The 17421-nt window shown below is 37.3% G+C and overlaps 1 protein-coding gene across 2 annotated transcripts in view; it reads left to right on the forward strand.

Moving 5' to 3' along the window:
• LOC132407475 (early estrogen-induced gene 1 protein-like) overlaps positions 1 to 17398 on the forward strand; it is a 92621-nt gene extending 75223 nt beyond the window's left edge. Inside the window, exons 8-11 of one of the 2 annotated variants that reach the window (XM_059994062.1) lie at positions 1476 to 1743; positions 3099 to 3220; positions 9023 to 9092; positions 9518 to 17398. In XM_059994062.1, the coding sequence (XP_059850045.1) occupies positions 1476 to 1743; positions 3099 to 3220; positions 9023 to 9092; positions 9518 to 9563 (506 nt within the window). In that variant the 3' untranslated portion in view covers positions 9564 to 17398. The remainder of the gene's footprint in view (positions 1 to 1475; positions 1744 to 3098; positions 3221 to 9022; positions 9093 to 9517) is intronic. The other variant, XM_059994063.1, reaches the window with a different exon arrangement.
• The last annotated feature ends 23 nt before the right edge of the window (positions 17399 to 17421 follow it).

The following is a 17421-nucleotide window of genomic DNA, read 5'->3' on the forward strand; positions in this document are numbered from 1 at the left end:
CACCTCTTGCTGAGCTTGTCTCGGCCTATTCTGCAATGCTCCAACACTAACCTAGCTATTCTGATTGCTACGATGCTAACAACATGGAAAGTGGTCAGGGTGTGTCCTTTTCACTAAAGGCAGGCCAAACAATCCAGCTAATTACTTCTGATCAGTTCATATTCAATCATTGGCGTAGTGATGGAAGGTGTCTTTGTCATGTGGCACTTCCTCACCCAGTTTAGATTTTGCCAGGACCACTTCATCCCAGTCTTCACAGCCTCAATCCAAATATTGTAGAGGTGAGGTGACACCACAGTGGCCTTTGACTGAGTGCAGTAAACTGAAGTCAATTGGAAGATACATTTAGCAGTCCAAGAAGTCTGTTAGTCTGACACTACCAAAATGTATAGTGACTGAAGATAGGAAACTAGAGTCTTGAGGAACTCTTGCAATGGTGTTCTAGGCTGGAAAGATTTGTGTAAGATGTGATGTCAACCACCTGAAATATTTTCCACTTGTCTATTGATGCAATAAAATAAGATAATCCGCTTTTTTAAAGATTGGTTTTCTTTGATGTGATTTAGATATTGAAAGGCGTGGGGTATTCAAGGGACCAGGCTATCCTAGTACACAAACCACAAAGCTAATGGACAACTTGAGCCAGTGATTAGAAAAGCAAATATTGCAAGGGAATTTAAATACAAGAGTAAAGATGTTTTGCTCCAATTATGGTACATGGGGTTCGGGTATAATTACCATCTGGATATTGTTAGTGGATAGGATGAAATGCGGCAAGAGTTCACCAGACTGATTGCTAGAATGACTAGTTTTCATTACTACTTGGCGAGAAGTCAAATACCAAAACAGGATTGTAAGAAATCTCATTTGTTTCGGTCGACCAATAAAATAACAAACCTTTCCCCAATCATTTATTGGTTTCATTTCACATCTTTAATTTCTTATCTGAGATTAACACTGAGTACACAGGTGGTGTTAAGATGGGACCTTAGGGAGAAGCAAAGTAACTCAATTAAAGATATTGATAGAATTTTGAAAATTTGGATCTTTCATGATCAGAAATATCTGCTTTGATTGCTTTACTGTCCTATAGTTAATTGGGTATTGTAAATCTGGAATTGAATCTGCAGTTTGTGCATGTCACAAATAGTTTAAATGCATAATTTATTTCAGTCCATTCCAAAAAAGAATACCATTTTGAAAGTGCTGAATGTATGCTTGATGTAATTTAATGTTGGTAACCCAGTCACCTCTGAGCCGATTTATTCCTTAAAGGGTCTGGGGCCAAACTGAATAAGATCGAATGCACCATAAGTAATTTACTGCTTAATAACAAAAAGTAAAAAAAGCAATTAATAGTAAATGTTATATAACAAAAAAACGTACTACATGGATCAATGATCTCCAAAGACAGTGTGATTTGTATCTGTACATGAAATTATTTATTGGAAGTTCAATATTGTTTGAAAATCCAGGTTACAGCACTGAGCACTCCCGGTCCTCCAGTCTCTCAGACCTAACTCACAGGCGGAATACGTCCAGTAGTAGCAGTGCGTCTGGAGGGCTCAGCATTACCGTTGAGAGCACAGAAGGAGAGAAGGAGCACAAAATGGAGAAACCACCACGGCCTCCAAGGCCAGCACTCCCCCCTGACAGGCCTTCCAGGTACACAGCTGTTCTCTTTAAAAGAGGTAGTTCCCTATCTCTGGATAGTGCACATCCTGATAGCAGGACCCATAGAAGGTGAGACCACGAAACGTTATATGTACAGTTTAATTTGAAGAATGTTTGTTTTAATCTGTGATCCATTCTGTCTTCTACATTTTTCAAACTCCACTGTACAGTCTGAGATGTGTATTTGTTGAGGATCAGAAAATGTTTGTCTGTAGTCTGATCATTTAAGCATGAATCTGTAGATGTATTTTGTGTACCATTCAATACTTTCTTCTCTGCTAATTGGGCTGAAGGGTAGTTTCTCCAGACTAGATTTTCTGACTGGATTTTAAGGATTCTCTTGATTCTCAGGTCATTCATTTGTTTTGCCTCTTCCTTCAAATTGAAGTCATGCTATTTTATTAAAGTTTCTTTCCCTTGACAAATCATTTTCTGAGCATAAGATTTGAATTGACAGCACTAAGATATTTGTACTTGCTCTATTTTGCCTCTGACTGAATACTCAATCTATTGATCGAGATGCTTCTACTTCCTGGATCTATGTACTTTGCCTTTTTTCCAAAGCTGTCCTTGCAGGGAAGGGAGGCAAGTTGACCTTTCATTTCTACAAGCTTGGCTCAAGTTCAACGGAGACTGAGCTGTCTGAATTTGCTTCTTTCAACTGCATAAGTCTTCAATGGAATGAATTTTTGAAATTTCCCAGTGCCTTGTGTTAATGTTCTGTTCCTTCACAAGTTTGCGAAGATACAGTAATTGCAACACAAGGAATATGATGAGCAAAGGAGAAAGTACTTGAATTTTTCCCTGCCCTATTATTATATCTGATGATGCAGAAACTTTTGCAAAAATTTAGAAATGGCCAAAATGTATCTGTAGTGTCTTGCTAATTGCAGCATTAAAAGATAAAGCTTCATAAGTGCACTTATCTCTGACTTGTTCTATTTGTGTGTGAACCACAAATTGTTTCACAGCCAACCTGAATGAAATAGTGTTACAAATTCCAATCTAATTTGAGATGGGGTAATGGCCAAAGTAACCAATTTCAGCTCTCCTGATGGCTTAGTAGAAGGTGCTCAGTATGCCATTTGACTGAACAGGTTATAAAGGTATTAGGTTTGTTCCTACTCTGACCTTTGAGACAGTTGTGTGAATGCTGCAGTGGCCAACTGCTGAATGGAAATATCAGAATTTTTGCTCTAGATTATATAGTCTGCTATACAAACACTTGTGCAACTACTGGGCATCCATTGGATTAGCTTTTGCTGACATGCTTAAACAACATGTGTAAGGACTGAAGGACTTTCTAGAGAGATTTGGAAATGAAATCTGCCAACTTTTATTCTGCAGGCTCCTCGTATTCTGATTGTTCTGATAACTTTTAAGCATGTAGATATATTGCTTCTAATGTATCTTCCCTCCCAAAGGCGGAAAAAGGAAACGGTGGAAAATCAGCCCACTTGGGTTGATGACACCAGAATTGATGCAGATGATATTGTGGAAAAAATCGTACAGAGCCAGGACTTCACGGATGTCAGTAATGCTGAAGGTAAACTCGTATTTTGTTGCCCATTTTATCCCCACATAATTCAGGGGTAAAATTGTATGATCAGGCTTTTCAGAGTGCCTGTCATTCACTAGAAGAGTTCTACAGGGGTCAGTGTTGAGACCACAGCTTTACAGCTTTTCACTTATACATAAGTTATCCGGAAGAAGGAACTGAAAGCACTGTGGCCGTCTTTGCAGAGAATGCAAAGAGAGGTGGAGGGACAGGTAGTGTATGGAGGTAGGGAGTCTGCAGAACCAAGAGTACATCGCTTTGTGGATCCAGAACTGGCTTGCCCACAGAAGGCAAAGAGTGGTTGTACACAGGTCATATTCTGCATGGAGGTCAGTGACCAGTGGTGTGCCTTAGGGATCTGTTCTGAGACCCCTACTCTTCATGATTTTTATAAATTACCTGGATGAGGAAGTGGAGGGATGGGTTAGTAAATTTGCTGATGACAGAGGTTGGAGGTATTGTAGATAGTGTGGAGGGCTGTCGGAGGTTACATTGAGACATTGATAGGTTGCAAAACTAGGCTGAGGAGTGGCAGATGGAGTTCAACCCAGAGAAGTGTGAAGTGGTTCATTTCGGTTGGTCAACTATGATGGCAGAATATAGTATTAATGGTAAGACTTTTGGCAGTGTTGGAGGATCAGAGGGATCTTGTGGTCAGAGTCCATAAGACACTCAAAGCTGCTGTGCAGGTTGACTCTGTGGTTAAGAAAGCATACAGTGCATTGGCCTTCATCTATCGTGGGATTGAGTTCAGGAGCCGAGGGGTAATGTTGCAACTCTATAGGACCCTGGTCAGACCCCACTTGGAGTACTGTGCTCAGTTCTGGTCATCTCACTACAGGAAGGATGTGGAAACCATAGAAAGGGTGCAGGGGAGATTTACAAGGATGTTGCCTGGATTGGGGAGCATTCCTTACGAGAATAGGCTGAGTGAACTCGGCCTTTTTTCCATGGAGCGATGGAGGATGAGGGGTGTATAATATGATGAGAGACATTGATCATGTGGATAGTCAGAGGCTTTTTCCCCAGGGCAGAAATGGCTAGCATGAGGGGACACAGTTTTAAAGTGTTTGAAAGTAGGTACAGAGGAGATGTCAGGGGTAAGTTTTTTATGCAGAGAGTGGTGAGTGTGTGGAATGGGCTGCCTGCGATGGTGGTGGAGGCGGATACGATAGGGTTTTTTAAGAGACTCCTGGACAGGTAATGGAGCTCAGAAAAATAGAAGGCTATGGGTAACCATGGGTAACTACTAAGGTAACGACATGTTCGGCACAGCTTTGTGGACCAAAGGGCCTGTATTGTACTGTAGGTTTTCTATGTTTATAATTTTGGGCCCTGTATTTAAGGAAAGATATGCTAACCCTTGATGGGGGTCCAGAGGATGGTCACAAGAATGATAGGCTTAACGTATGAGGTGAGTTTGACGGTTCTGAGTTTCTACTCAGTGGAGTTCAGAAGGATATGGGTAGAGGGATGACTTCACTGAAAACAACCAGACATTGAAAGGCCGGGATATTTCTGTTCGTACTAGAGTCTAGGATCCAAAGGCATGGTCTCAGAATAAAGGTACGTCCCTTTAAGAGTGAGGGGAGGATTTTCTTCTGCCAGAGGCTGGTGAATCCTTGGAATTTGTTGCCACAAAGAGCAGTGAAGGCTGTGTCTCTGGGTTTATTTAAGACAGAAATTGATGGATTCTTAATTTGTAAGGGGCGAAGGGTTGTAGAGAGAAGGCAGGAGAGTGAGGCTTAAAAAAAATCAGTCAGAATTGAATGGCAGAGCATACTTGATAGATCAAATGGCCTGACTCTGCTCCTGAATCTTGTCATCTAAATTGCTGTATTTTAGCAGATGCAACAACAGTTAAATCTTAAGTAGCAAAATTGGGAATTGCCTCTCTTCTAGAAGGGTACTTATTGTTAATAAATACAAGGAGTAATTAATATGACTAATAAGATCATACGAAAAGCAACGTCATTTAAATTCGTCTGATGAACTGCTCCATTTATGTTCAGTAGCATGACTAATGCTGCCGTGGAGAATCTGACTCTGGTCTAATGGTCATGCGCCTCATCTGCTGAACAATAAACACAATGATGTGTGGTCTTTTAATGAGACAAGTATGTAAATATGCAGATTGAACTGCTGCCAATTTTTGTTCTTTTAAATTCTTTGTGGGCCACACATGTAAATCATCTTGAAATTACAGCACAAGCAGAATTGTTCATCTAAGAGTTCATTGTCTTTACAGTTAGAGCCAATCCTATTTAAATATCATTCTTGTAATACCCTTTTCAAATACTAATCCAGTCACTTCAGTGACTTCATAGTTTCAGTCTCAACTTGTAAAGCAGAAAACATTTTTCCTGTCATTTTAAAATCGGGTACACACATAAGTGAATTATAAAAGGAATGAGGTGAAATGAGTAGATTTTATTTTGGGCACTAAGATGTATCTGTAGTGTTCTACTCAAAATAGAAGCAGATTCAGTAATAATTTTCATAAGGATTTGAAAAATTACTCGCAAGGAAAAGCATTTGCAAAGTTGCAAAGCAAGGGCTAATTGAGAGTTCAGGCACAACAGTTTAAATGGCCGCCTTCTGCTCTCCTGTGCTTCTAGCTTCATCTTGGTATAGCATATGACAATCTAGCTTCATTTTGGTACAACATATGACAATCCTGAATCCATGGCACATATATCAGTTGGCCAATCAGTCCTTTGCTATCTTTCCTCTCTAAATATCTCATAGGTGAAACTCCAAAGCTTCATTTGTCATGAGCTTCATCAACAGCAAATCAGTTGCATTACTAAAACACAACCTTATGAGTACAAACCACAGTTTTATTCTTAATCTCTTTTCTTTGACCTCTTATTGGGGCTTGTCATGTTAAAGATTTCTATCTGTATTTCTGTTATGCTGTTTAAAAACCCTAATTATTTAGGACATTCTATCCCGGTCACTCTTTCTGAAATGTATTGCTGCACATTTGTGTTCATCAGCATTATACCCACTTCGCGAGTTTCAATGACCTACAATCTTTTGTATTCTTCCTCGGAATTTGCTGGCAACCAGCCACTCATGTTCCCTGCTCTTAGAGCATCCTTTGACTTCTCCTCTTACCACCTTCTCTCTGTCCATGGGTTTGCATTTTCATTACCGATGACCTCTTTATTCTCAACAGAGCCAGGCAAGTAAATCTTGGAAGAGATTACAGCACAGCAGGATTGTTCACTACACTTAAGTGTTCACTGCATTTTAACTCTTCAGTTATAAATAATTACATTTAAATGTCAATCTCGTAGCCTTCTATATTTTGAATTCAAATACTAATCCAGTCATTTAAGACCTCTTTTGAGAAGGTGCTCAATCTACTCAATTGCTTTTATTTTCATGCTGAAAAGAACAAGGAGTTGTTTACAAATCTATTCTAATGGCCATTGACTAGTCCCCTTTAAATGTATGTTAACCCATAAGTGGGTTAATTGCTCAGATATAAGAGCCAGTTGCATGGCATATCCTGACTTCTTGAGCAGTGATATATTTGCCTTTCTATGGACTGTTGTCATGATTCTTGCAGTTTCTGGAAAATTATGGTTTTTATCTGTGTTACCTTTATTTCTCCTTCAGCATTTGGGATGCAGGGTGCTTAAATATTGTCATTTATTAGTACCAAATGCTCCTGCAAAATGCATTAAAGTAATCTGATTTGACACATAATGTTCTTAGTTGGCAAGCACAAATTTTCCCTGACGCTAACATAGCAGTGTCTAATCTATAAACATTTAAGCCTTTTAACCTCCTGCACCCAATTCAGAAGATTGTCTTTAGAAGGTGGAAACTGTAATTTTACTGCTGAGTATTTCATTTTCAACCCTGTTTATCTATTTCAGGTAACAGATTTGATTTCACTGAAATCCTTGGAATTTAATCACTATAATTAATTTTATTCACTTGTATTACTTTGCTGTTGCATACAGCACTTAAGCCTTTAATATAAATATGAACAAGGTGACACAACAAATAATTAATTTACAATCTGAGGGAGATAAATATTTCCACTTGTCTAAAGTTAGCAGTCTATAACCTGGACAAGTAAACTGTACCAGCTGGAACTCTGCTCAGGTCTAATGGAAATTCAGTGCAGCCGTAATGCAAGTCCTGGAGCAATTGCTGATACCATTGAAGAAGTAAAGACCAAAATATTAGTTTTAATCTTTTACTGTGTATGTTCAGTTTTTTTAAAACTATTAACAGAGACATGGTAAATGTCCCTGCTAATTTATAGAACATTGAATTGGTTTGGCACATTGTGGGCCAAAGGGTCTGTACTAATCTATTCTCTAAAGGAAATAATATGTTTGGAGCTGTATCTATGGTTAAGTTAAAAGAAAGAATGAACGCACTTATTCTCCCAAATTTGATTTTTTAAAAAAGATAGTGTGTTTTCTGGACAAGATGACCTTTGGGTTTTGCTTACCCGGAGAAATTGGTGGTAGCAGAATATTGCATCCACGATGGCCATAGGACTGACTTCGGCACAAAGCAATGTACCGCACCAATGGCTTTGGGGACTGCCTGGTGAAAGAAGCCATTGAAATAAAAATAGAGCAAAAGAATTTTAACAAAGATGAAGGTCTCGCTCCAGGAAAGAACTGGAATTTGATTGTAAACAAGGTTGGAGATTGGAAACCTGATGGGTTGAGGAACAACCAATCAGGAGGGATGGACAACTGGTATTACCACTGGACTAGACATGCCTAGGTATCATCCCTGATGAAGGTGGCAGTTTGTCATCAAAACATTGGTTAAAGTCAATACCTGTGCCCGGCTGGAAGCCTGAGAAGAGTTATTTGTCTTAAATGCAAGGGAAGCACTGGATCCTTTTTCAAGATGACCTTTCATCCATACTACTTGCTACAATATTTTTAAAACTTGAATTCACTACTCCTTGGCACTAGAGATCTAAATAATGGGTTAGAATCATGTAGCAGAGATGGAGATCCTGCACTTTGTTTTCTTTCTTTGATCTACAGTATTTTCTTTTCCAAATGACCATTCAATTCCATTTTGAAAACTGCTATTGAATCATGTTTCCCCATGCATTTAGAAATACCATCACTGCTTGAAAACCTTTTCACTCATTTGCAAACATAACCCCATCAAAACTTGCAACCAAATTCAAACCATTCACTTCAATGTAAACATCCATTAGGAAATAACGCTCCTTGTAAAGATTAAATTTTGGAATGTTCATACTTTGCTAACCTGATTAAAATATTAATCTTGATGAATTTGCATTTTTAAAAAATCCAGATGTAATTTTCTTTATCTCCGTTGTTCTCTCGCCCTACCCTCTCAGCAGCAAAAAATAAATGCTCATTGTTGTAGAAGATCCTGTAAATAAACAATTGATGTAGTAAAATTACATGATAATTCAGAATGAGCTTGTAATTCAAGGTTAATTTTCCTGGTTGGGAGGTTCAAGTGTTTGTCAAAAAGACCCATCTCATTATTTGAGAACAGTATTTTTATTTTTTTCCCTCAAGTTCAATCATGCAACAATTGATCATTTCTCTTCTTGTTATTTTTGAGCACTTCTTCATCAGGCGGTACTGTGGTTACATGCAAATCAGAAAACTGCACAGTGTAAACCGTTGTAGTTTCTGACAGCTGGTCATTACTTGATAATATGAAATTCAGTTAAAATCAATGGGAGCAACTGTTTTCTTTTTGGTGCTTGTAAGCATTTTTTTACACAGCGTGTTAATGGCCTTTACACTTCATTTTCAGACAGTAATCTAAGGCTGTTTGTGAGCAGAGATGGAACAACAGCACTCAGTGGCATTCAGCTGGGTAACAGGTGGGTTTCATACATTGTACAATCAGTGAATGCAATTAATGGGCCTGATACTGCAACCCAATTATCTGAAAGGCCAATTATTTAGTGGGTTTCTTTTTTCAAAATGAACTTGGTACTTTCCTCAAAATGACTATTTTTGACGTTTGTCTTGGATTATATGGCTGGCCTTCAGTTTTGTCTTTCCATGCTTGGGAACACAATGTAACGGGGAAGCATTTTAACTTTCTAAAATTTTTTGCCCTTTTAAATCTACAACAGCTTTAATGTTGTATAAGAATGTTTACTCCTGCTCCCAGTGAGATCACCTGTGATCCTGTTAGAAGTTCCATAAGTTGACCTTTGCCCATACTCTATCTTCTCCTTGGTTAACTGAAATCCATGTTGTTGGTCTGTGTGAGTAATAAATGTTGTTACCTTCTTTACAGGGTATCAGCGGGTGTCTTTGAGCCTGTTGTTATTGAGAGCCGTTGAGAAGCTTGTGGGTCGCTCTGAATCTACTAACCACTTCCCATTCAAGTTCCACATCTACTGCACATCTAATCTCATCACCAAATCACGCCGCCCGCCCATACAGCTGGACTGAAGGAGGGTGGCTGCTTCTATCCAATATCCCTCAGTATTGGCAGATGTTGATTCACACAGCATTGGAGTGATGAGCATTTGGTTTTGTTGTAAAACCTACTGAACCAATGCTGGAATTGAATTTTAGGTAAAACCTTTTTTTTTTGAAAGCCTACTTGAGAAATCATTTTAAAACAAAACATTTAAATACCAAAGCCATTTGGCTGTGATCATTTGAAAAGGGGATAGCTTTTTTATAAGACGCCGTGACATTAATTCATGACATACCAGAGCATGTATAAAAGATCTCTCTCCTGAGAAGTTTGCAGACCAAGGCTGTGAGCAGCATGTTAGTCCACAAATCTTTCTTTGACTGTGATATTATTTTTGAATGCCCTTGAAGATTTTAATTGTGCTTGCCCCAGGCATTGGTGTGTGGCAGGATTGCTAGTTAGGTTTACATGGACAAACTTGATTGTGATTCTGATCACAAGAAAAGCACACAAATTTTCCTTTAATTTAAAAAATAAATACCATGACAATAGTTTTTCACATCAGCTGTCAGGGAAAGATGGAGCTATCTATGTTTAATGATAACCATGATAATCCAATTCCAAATAAAACTCCAATCATTCCAATTCCAATTGATGAGTCAACCATGACGCCACTAGAGTGTACTTAAAATACTGTGAAGTCGTTGCACTGAGTATTCAAGTAACCATTTGGGTGTTGGACTTCTGAAATAAAGTTATAGGATGTTATTTTGTTTCATTTTGTAGTGACTATTCTTGTCTTCTGATATTTCTTATGCTAGTCAGGGACTCAGCACCTTTGTGCAGTTTTTTTTTTCCTTTTAATAATGTATGTTAAAGGGCCATATTTCTTTTAGACAGGTTTATTTTGGTTTTAAATCGTTGCTGAAAGAGGAGAAAAAGTCAAATTGTTTTAACCTGTATTTTATGAACACTTAAAGGACAATGGCTGATTTTAAATATTCAAGGGAAGAATTATACTTAAGTGGCATCTAATGCAATTACAATAACCAAATTTTTAAAATATTCAGATAAAAGTATATTCAGTAGCGATAAACAATGGGTTACTGAACCAGACATTTGTGACCTCTATCACCTTTAAATTGAGCTCAAATGTCCATAAAACCTTTGGGCAGTCCTCTTTACTGAAGATATTTTCTTAAACTATTATATTTTGAGCATAGATTCCTATTCTAAAATTGAGATGATCCTCAAAGTTTGTTGGTAAGTGTCCTTTATTACTAGCTTTTATTTTTGCTTAAAACAGTTCCTTTCCAAATCAAAGTTAATTTTTCAGGATTGATTCTGGACCAGTGAAATGAATTTAACTACCCTATTAATGAGTCCAAGTTAAAGAAATTTTACAGAATTCTGCTGCATAGCATTAATAACTATGTTACCTATAACACTGCTGCTGGGGAACTTCATTCTTGCCAGTACAAATATCTAGTGATGAAAATTTTGATGTCCCAGTACTGCAGTACATCCCCATTATCTACTGTTTAACTCTGGTAGATTGAGTGAATATTCTTGTTCTTGGACTTTGCAGTTCTGAGCCAGTTTGCTGTCATCAGCATTGTTGCCTCTGGAACAAATGACTCCATTTATGTCTAGAAGCTTTGGCTCTTTTGTGATGTCATATTCTGCTCCTGAATATCTTGGCATTTGTTAGCTATGCACTTTGAGGATTTGAACACTCTGCACCATTCACGTCGTCTTGCTATTGCATGTCATCTGTGAATATTGTGGCTTGATTGACGTACTGTGAATGGTTAACGTACATGATTTGTATCTGTGGTATATTGAGGCCTAGAACACAAGGCTGCAATGAATATGTCCTAATTCTTTAGTACTGTTTTAATAACTGTTCTGTAATAACTAGTATAAGAAAACACATTAGCTTGTTATCTATAAATGCACAGTAAAAATTAACATTTTACCTGCTGAGACAATTAAGTAACATATGCAGCAGATTCACAGATAATTAAATATACTTTCTTTCTAAGTCTGCATATTTGTTTAAATAATCTTTTTGGAATAGCTCTTTAGCCACAGCAAATGTTCTTTAAGCAGTAAAAGAATGTCCATTTGGCCAGCATGCACATATAATAAAGGTTAAAAAAATGGTGCCATTTGATAATGGTGTTGCTGCTGGTAAGCCAGTCACCATGTCAAGTTCCACCCCAAACAAAAATGGCTTCTAGATATCCACATTCCATGATGAAGTTAAGCATGCTTATCTGCAGAGTGGAACTTTGAAGAGTTTGTTTCCACTGCTGAGATGGAGAATTGCTGAAACATTAGATAATGCTTATATTGTGCAAATTTAAACCAGGATTTTTTGATTATTACCCAAATATGTTGATCATTGGACCTTCACAGGCAAAAAAAAACATGAGTTGAATTCAACCTTGAAAGTAGGGTAACCCAAGTTAATAAGAGTTTTAGGAACCCATTTTCTCTAAGCAAAATGATTCAAGAAAATCTGAGTGGCTTCTGATGCATATTTACATCCAGTTGTGCAGCTTAGAGGCTTTAGCTGCATTTAGTTCAAGGTTATGGGTTATGTAATAGAAAAAGGAATGTTTGGCATAAGTAAATCTTTAATACCCTTATTATTTGGATTGAATTGTACATTCACACCTATTTTGCAACTTGTTGCCATTGGTTCTTTAGCTGACGCCATCTCCTCCATACCCTCTCCCATTGTTCTCACCCTTCTCCAATACATCCAATTTGCATTTTACTGAGAGGACACTCTCAATGTGCACAATTAATGGATGGTACTAATCCTCTGCAGCAGTTGTATATTAAAGTTCAGAGAAAATGGGAGGAATTAAACACCTCTTTTCAAATCAACATTGTTCCATGCCCCACACAATATAGGTCAATAGATATGCTTAATCTTAGCATTGTGTGTTTTACAAGTACGCTCCATACAAAATAATTTTTATTTAATTTTTGATGGGGATCTGGATGATGCAGGCAAGTCCAGCGTTTATTTTCAATTCCCCATTCTTTATTGCTCTTCAGAAAATGTGGGGGAGCTGTTACCGTTCATAACCACTGCTTGTGATGGTATTCACAGATAGCTGTTAGGGAGGGAATTCCAGGAGTTGAACTACATGGCAATAATGGAACACTGCTTTTCCTGATCAAGAAAATGTGTGTCATGGAGGGGGAACATGCAACTCATGGTGCTCTTCTGCACTTGTTGCCCTTGTTCTTCTTGATGGTAGAGCTTGCGGGTTTGGAAAGTGCTTTTGGCGTGGCCAAGGCAAATGACTGCGATGCATTTTGTACATTGGTACACATTGCAACTTCTGTTCGCAGGTTGTAAAGGGGATGGAAGATGAGGCACCAATCAAGTGAACTACTTTGTCCTGGGTGGTGTTGGGCTCTTTGCAAATTGTTGGAGCAGTCCTTATCTAGAGAATATTTCATTTATGTGCCTTGTAGATAGTGAAAAGGATTGAGTGTTTCAGGAAATCACTCACTGTAGGATATCTGGTGTCTGACCAATTCTTGTGGCTCCTTTATTTGGGTAACTGGGCCAATTGCTTTTCTGGTCACTGGTGATTTCCAGGATCTTGATGGTAGGGATCTCAGTAAGGATAATGGACATTAAGGATAAATTATTAGTATTTCCTTTTGCAGGTCACTGCTGGGCCCCTGTGTTGGGTGAATATCACTTGCCACTTATCAATCCTTGCCTGATACATCTGCAAGCATTGATCATTTGATTTGCTGAGTTGTGAATGGAATTGAATATCAGCAAAATATCTCAATTTTTACCCGTATGATGGAAGCTAGATCGTTGAAGCTGAAGATGGTTAGGTTTAGGATGTGGCTCTGAGGAGCTCCTGTATTAGTGGTTTAGACTTCAATGCCCACAACCATCTTCCTTTTTGCGAAATACGACTGCAGTCATTGGAGATTTCCCCCTTGATGCCATTCACTTCAGCTTTACTAGGGTTCCTTGGTGAAATACTGCCTTAATGTAAGAGTCACTTTCTTTTTTGGAATTCAATTCTTTGGTTCCTGTTGAGGCCATGTGTTGAGATGTGAGGCCAAGTAGTCCTGGTGGAATCTTATCTGGGCAATGGTGTGGATGTTCCTGAGTAAATTCCACTTGATGGCAACATTACCAACATGGCCATTGATTGAGACTGAATGGGTATAATTAGCCAGAGGGCGTTGTCCTTTATTTTGTGAACAGGACATACCCAGACAGTTTTTGTCAGGTACATTCCTGTGACTTTTCTGAAATAGCTAGGCTTGAAGCACAGCTGGTTCTGAAATGCTTGTTCAATAAAAGCTATAGATTTGATACCCAATGTTTTCTAGTTAATTCTCCATAGGTTTATTGCTGATAATTTGACAAAAATGATAGTGAATAAACAAGATAGTTAAAGAAAAAAAATATTAAATACTTTGTGTACTGGTAGTTTTTTGTCCTCTTGAGTTTTACTAATTAAAAAAAAATGGCCACCAGCAACAATATCCTTACAGTCAAGGAAAATAGCCAACAATTTCTAGACATTCAGTATTTCAGGAATTGATCTCCGTATCATTTAGCTTTTGTGTCACATGTCGAGATGGAGATCTAAAATAGATTGCTAACTTCCTAATCTTCCAATTTTGAATCGGGGTTCTTCAAGTATATGTTAATAGACAAGTAGCAATATGTCATTAGAAAATCTTGTGTAATTCATTGTGCATGAAATACTCATCTAATATACAGCCCTTTCTCCGATTCCTGGATCAAGAGAAATTAAACTTTTTGGGTGCTGTTGAAATGCAATTTTCTGCATCAACAAAACCAACAGAGCAGTTTCAAATTAGAACCTCCTGCTTTTGTGTTTTAATAACTTCTGATTATTGGAGATTAGGATATTCTTTTAATCAGAGTTTAAAGTAAATTTTCTAACGAAACACATTTTTCCCCAAGCACTTTTTTTTGTTCTACTTATTTATGAGGTAGGATCACAAATGACTGTCAGGCTCACAGTGAAGTAACTTTAACTCTTGCAGTGCTTTGAATGAAGTAATTCCACACCGCATTGTCACTGACTCTGAGCTCTGTGCTGTGGCTTGATGTTGCCAATAAAATACCCAATTATATTCAACCAAAGCTAGCTATTGATAACTAATGTAGAGCACCAGCCTTTTAATTATTTTATCTTAGAACCCCTCAAACCATTTTCATTACAATTCCTGCTTTTTTTTTGTATTGTTCTTTGGTTGAAAAGTTGATGGGTGATCTTGCCAGTTCTCTTATTAACTTCCCCTGTGCATATTCTGTGATGCCATCACAGCATTATAAAGTACAAAGCCATCTCTGAAATCCTTGTGTGATCAGGCAAGCCTAGGGATCAAGGAAGTCAGACCTACAAAGCAAATCCACAATGGAAGTTGCACTTGTTTAAAAACCACATAACAACATTAACTTAAAAGGGAAGGCAAGACATTTTAGTTAAAAACAAAATCTAACACATGGGGTTTCCTGTTAATGAAGATGATGGATTGCACCAACAAATACAAGTCCCCAAAAGGCTATATTCACTCAAAAAACTTAGCTTTTGAGTATGGTATGTGATTTTTGCTTTATCCGGTCCATGATTAAGATACTGTAATAGCTATTAATCCATTTTAGAGCTCAGGTGTACTGCTTTTTACAACTTACTTTGCCAATCAGACTTTTTTGTTACTGTTTAGTGATTGCTTTTTATATGTGAAACTGTGTCCAGTTTTGACCACTGTTGTAGGAACTTTTTTTGTATTACAGTACTTATAACCAGCAGGCTGGTTGTGTCCTTTTTTGCCATAATGAGTTGCTTACCTAAAATCAAGGGCATCTCCCTGTGACATTTTTTTAAAAAATGTTTAGAACATTGCATTTAAGTGATTGTTTCTGATTTTTGTTGTAAAAGGCAGCATTTTTTTTGGTATTATAGTGAATGAGAATTTATACTGGACTGTTGTAACCTCCTCTGACTAAAGATGATTGGATAATGGAGTGCCATCTAGCCACACCGAAGGCAGTCTCTGTCCATTTAGGATAATAATGAATCATCAAGGCCCTATTTAATTTCTATGGTACATCAAAGCAATTAACACAATATTGATAAACATAGCAAAGATTTTCTATGCCACTTCAAGATGCTGCAGCAACAATTAAAGCAATTGATTAAAACACATGTTGGCTCCAATTAAATGCACTCATAATAAATACAGTGCTTTCTATGGACAAAATACACTATTTGGATTGGGAAGTGTTGGGTAGGTAACACTTTGAGATGCAAGTAATAAATCCAAATCAAACTTGGGACATTAAACTTTTTTGATCCTGTAACTTTCTAGAATCTTCACCTCTTTGAAGCTGGATTACTATGATCAACAGTATGGTTATGATGCATTTCCTTTCCATGTAACAAGTAGTCTATAGATCTGTTACTGTGCACAGCAAAATTTCATAATTGAATATCTTACAAATAATGAGTAAAATGTGAGTACAACATGTGAACATTTGCTTCATACTAAAGAAATATTTTGTCACTTTTAGACTAATTTGTGCAACTAGAAGTGGTAGGTTGTGTGCTGCTGTGAGGGAGATGTTTTGAGATATTGTTTCATTAATAAAGAATAAAAGTAATTGGAAGCAGGTTTTTAAAAAAACAGTTAAAAGGGGATTCCATTGTAAACCAATAGGCTAATTGTTGTAAAATGCCTCAGTACCAGGCATTTTGTTTTCAAAGGAAGAAGTGAGGGAAGAATTGAAATTCACTGTATGCTTCATAAACCACTGTTGATCTGTGTTCTGGAAGCGTGTTAGTTATTTAAAAGCATAGAACAGGTTTACTAATTACAAAATCAACGGCAGATGTTTTATTTCAAAAGCTGGTTATTGAGTGCACTGCGTTACATTGGCCATTTAATTCATTTGAGTTCTGCTTGTAACAGTTGTCTCAAGGTTCAGTAGTACATATGAGAGAAATGACGTGCTTTATGGATTTTAAAACTAATGAGCAACATTAAAATTGGTCTGTTTTCAAACTTAGTTTGTACTTAACTTTTTTAATTGAATGATTAAATGCCATAACACAAACCCAACAAGTTTTCCAAAAGTGTCATTGATGTACCTGTACCTGTTGGGGTAGAACATTAAAATGATAAGATAAATTTATCAACTCTGTTCAACCAGCTGTCTTTGGGGCAAATGATGTGTGGCTATCTGGCACTCCTTGTCATAAGTGATGGTGTATATTTCAGAATGGGATTTGAAGCTATGCATTGGGAGTCCAGGCCCTTCAATAGATGAATTTAACATTTTCTGAAATGACCTAACTCTCAACTAAAGTTGAATGATGACAAAAGAGTTCTATGATTTTGCTTAAAAAGGTGTAACAGAATGTATTCCAAATGATATATTTAGACACTTATTTTTGTGATTCAATGGAGGTGGGTGTACAGGTTTCTTAAATGCCCAGAGGATGTGGAATTTATAGAAATGTTTATCAGCTGGAATATTGTATAACATTTAGATATGTTTAGAATGCACAATGAACTGTAATTGGTTAAAAGATATTTGTATTAAGGTTATTTGTTTCATATTTTAAAGTGTAACTATAGGACAGTATCATGTAATACTGTGTTTCTGGGAAATGATATTGGGTACCCGTATTAACAATAAAAGCTGTTATTTTGTGTTTAGCATTAAGAATTTTTACTTTAGA

Source organism: Hypanus sabinus, chromosome 18, assembly GCF_030144855.1.
Source record: "Hypanus sabinus isolate sHypSab1 chromosome 18, sHypSab1.hap1, whole genome shotgun sequence".
In the NCBI taxonomy this organism is placed as follows: Eukaryota; Metazoa; Chordata; class Chondrichthyes; order Myliobatiformes; family Dasyatidae; genus Hypanus; species Hypanus sabinus.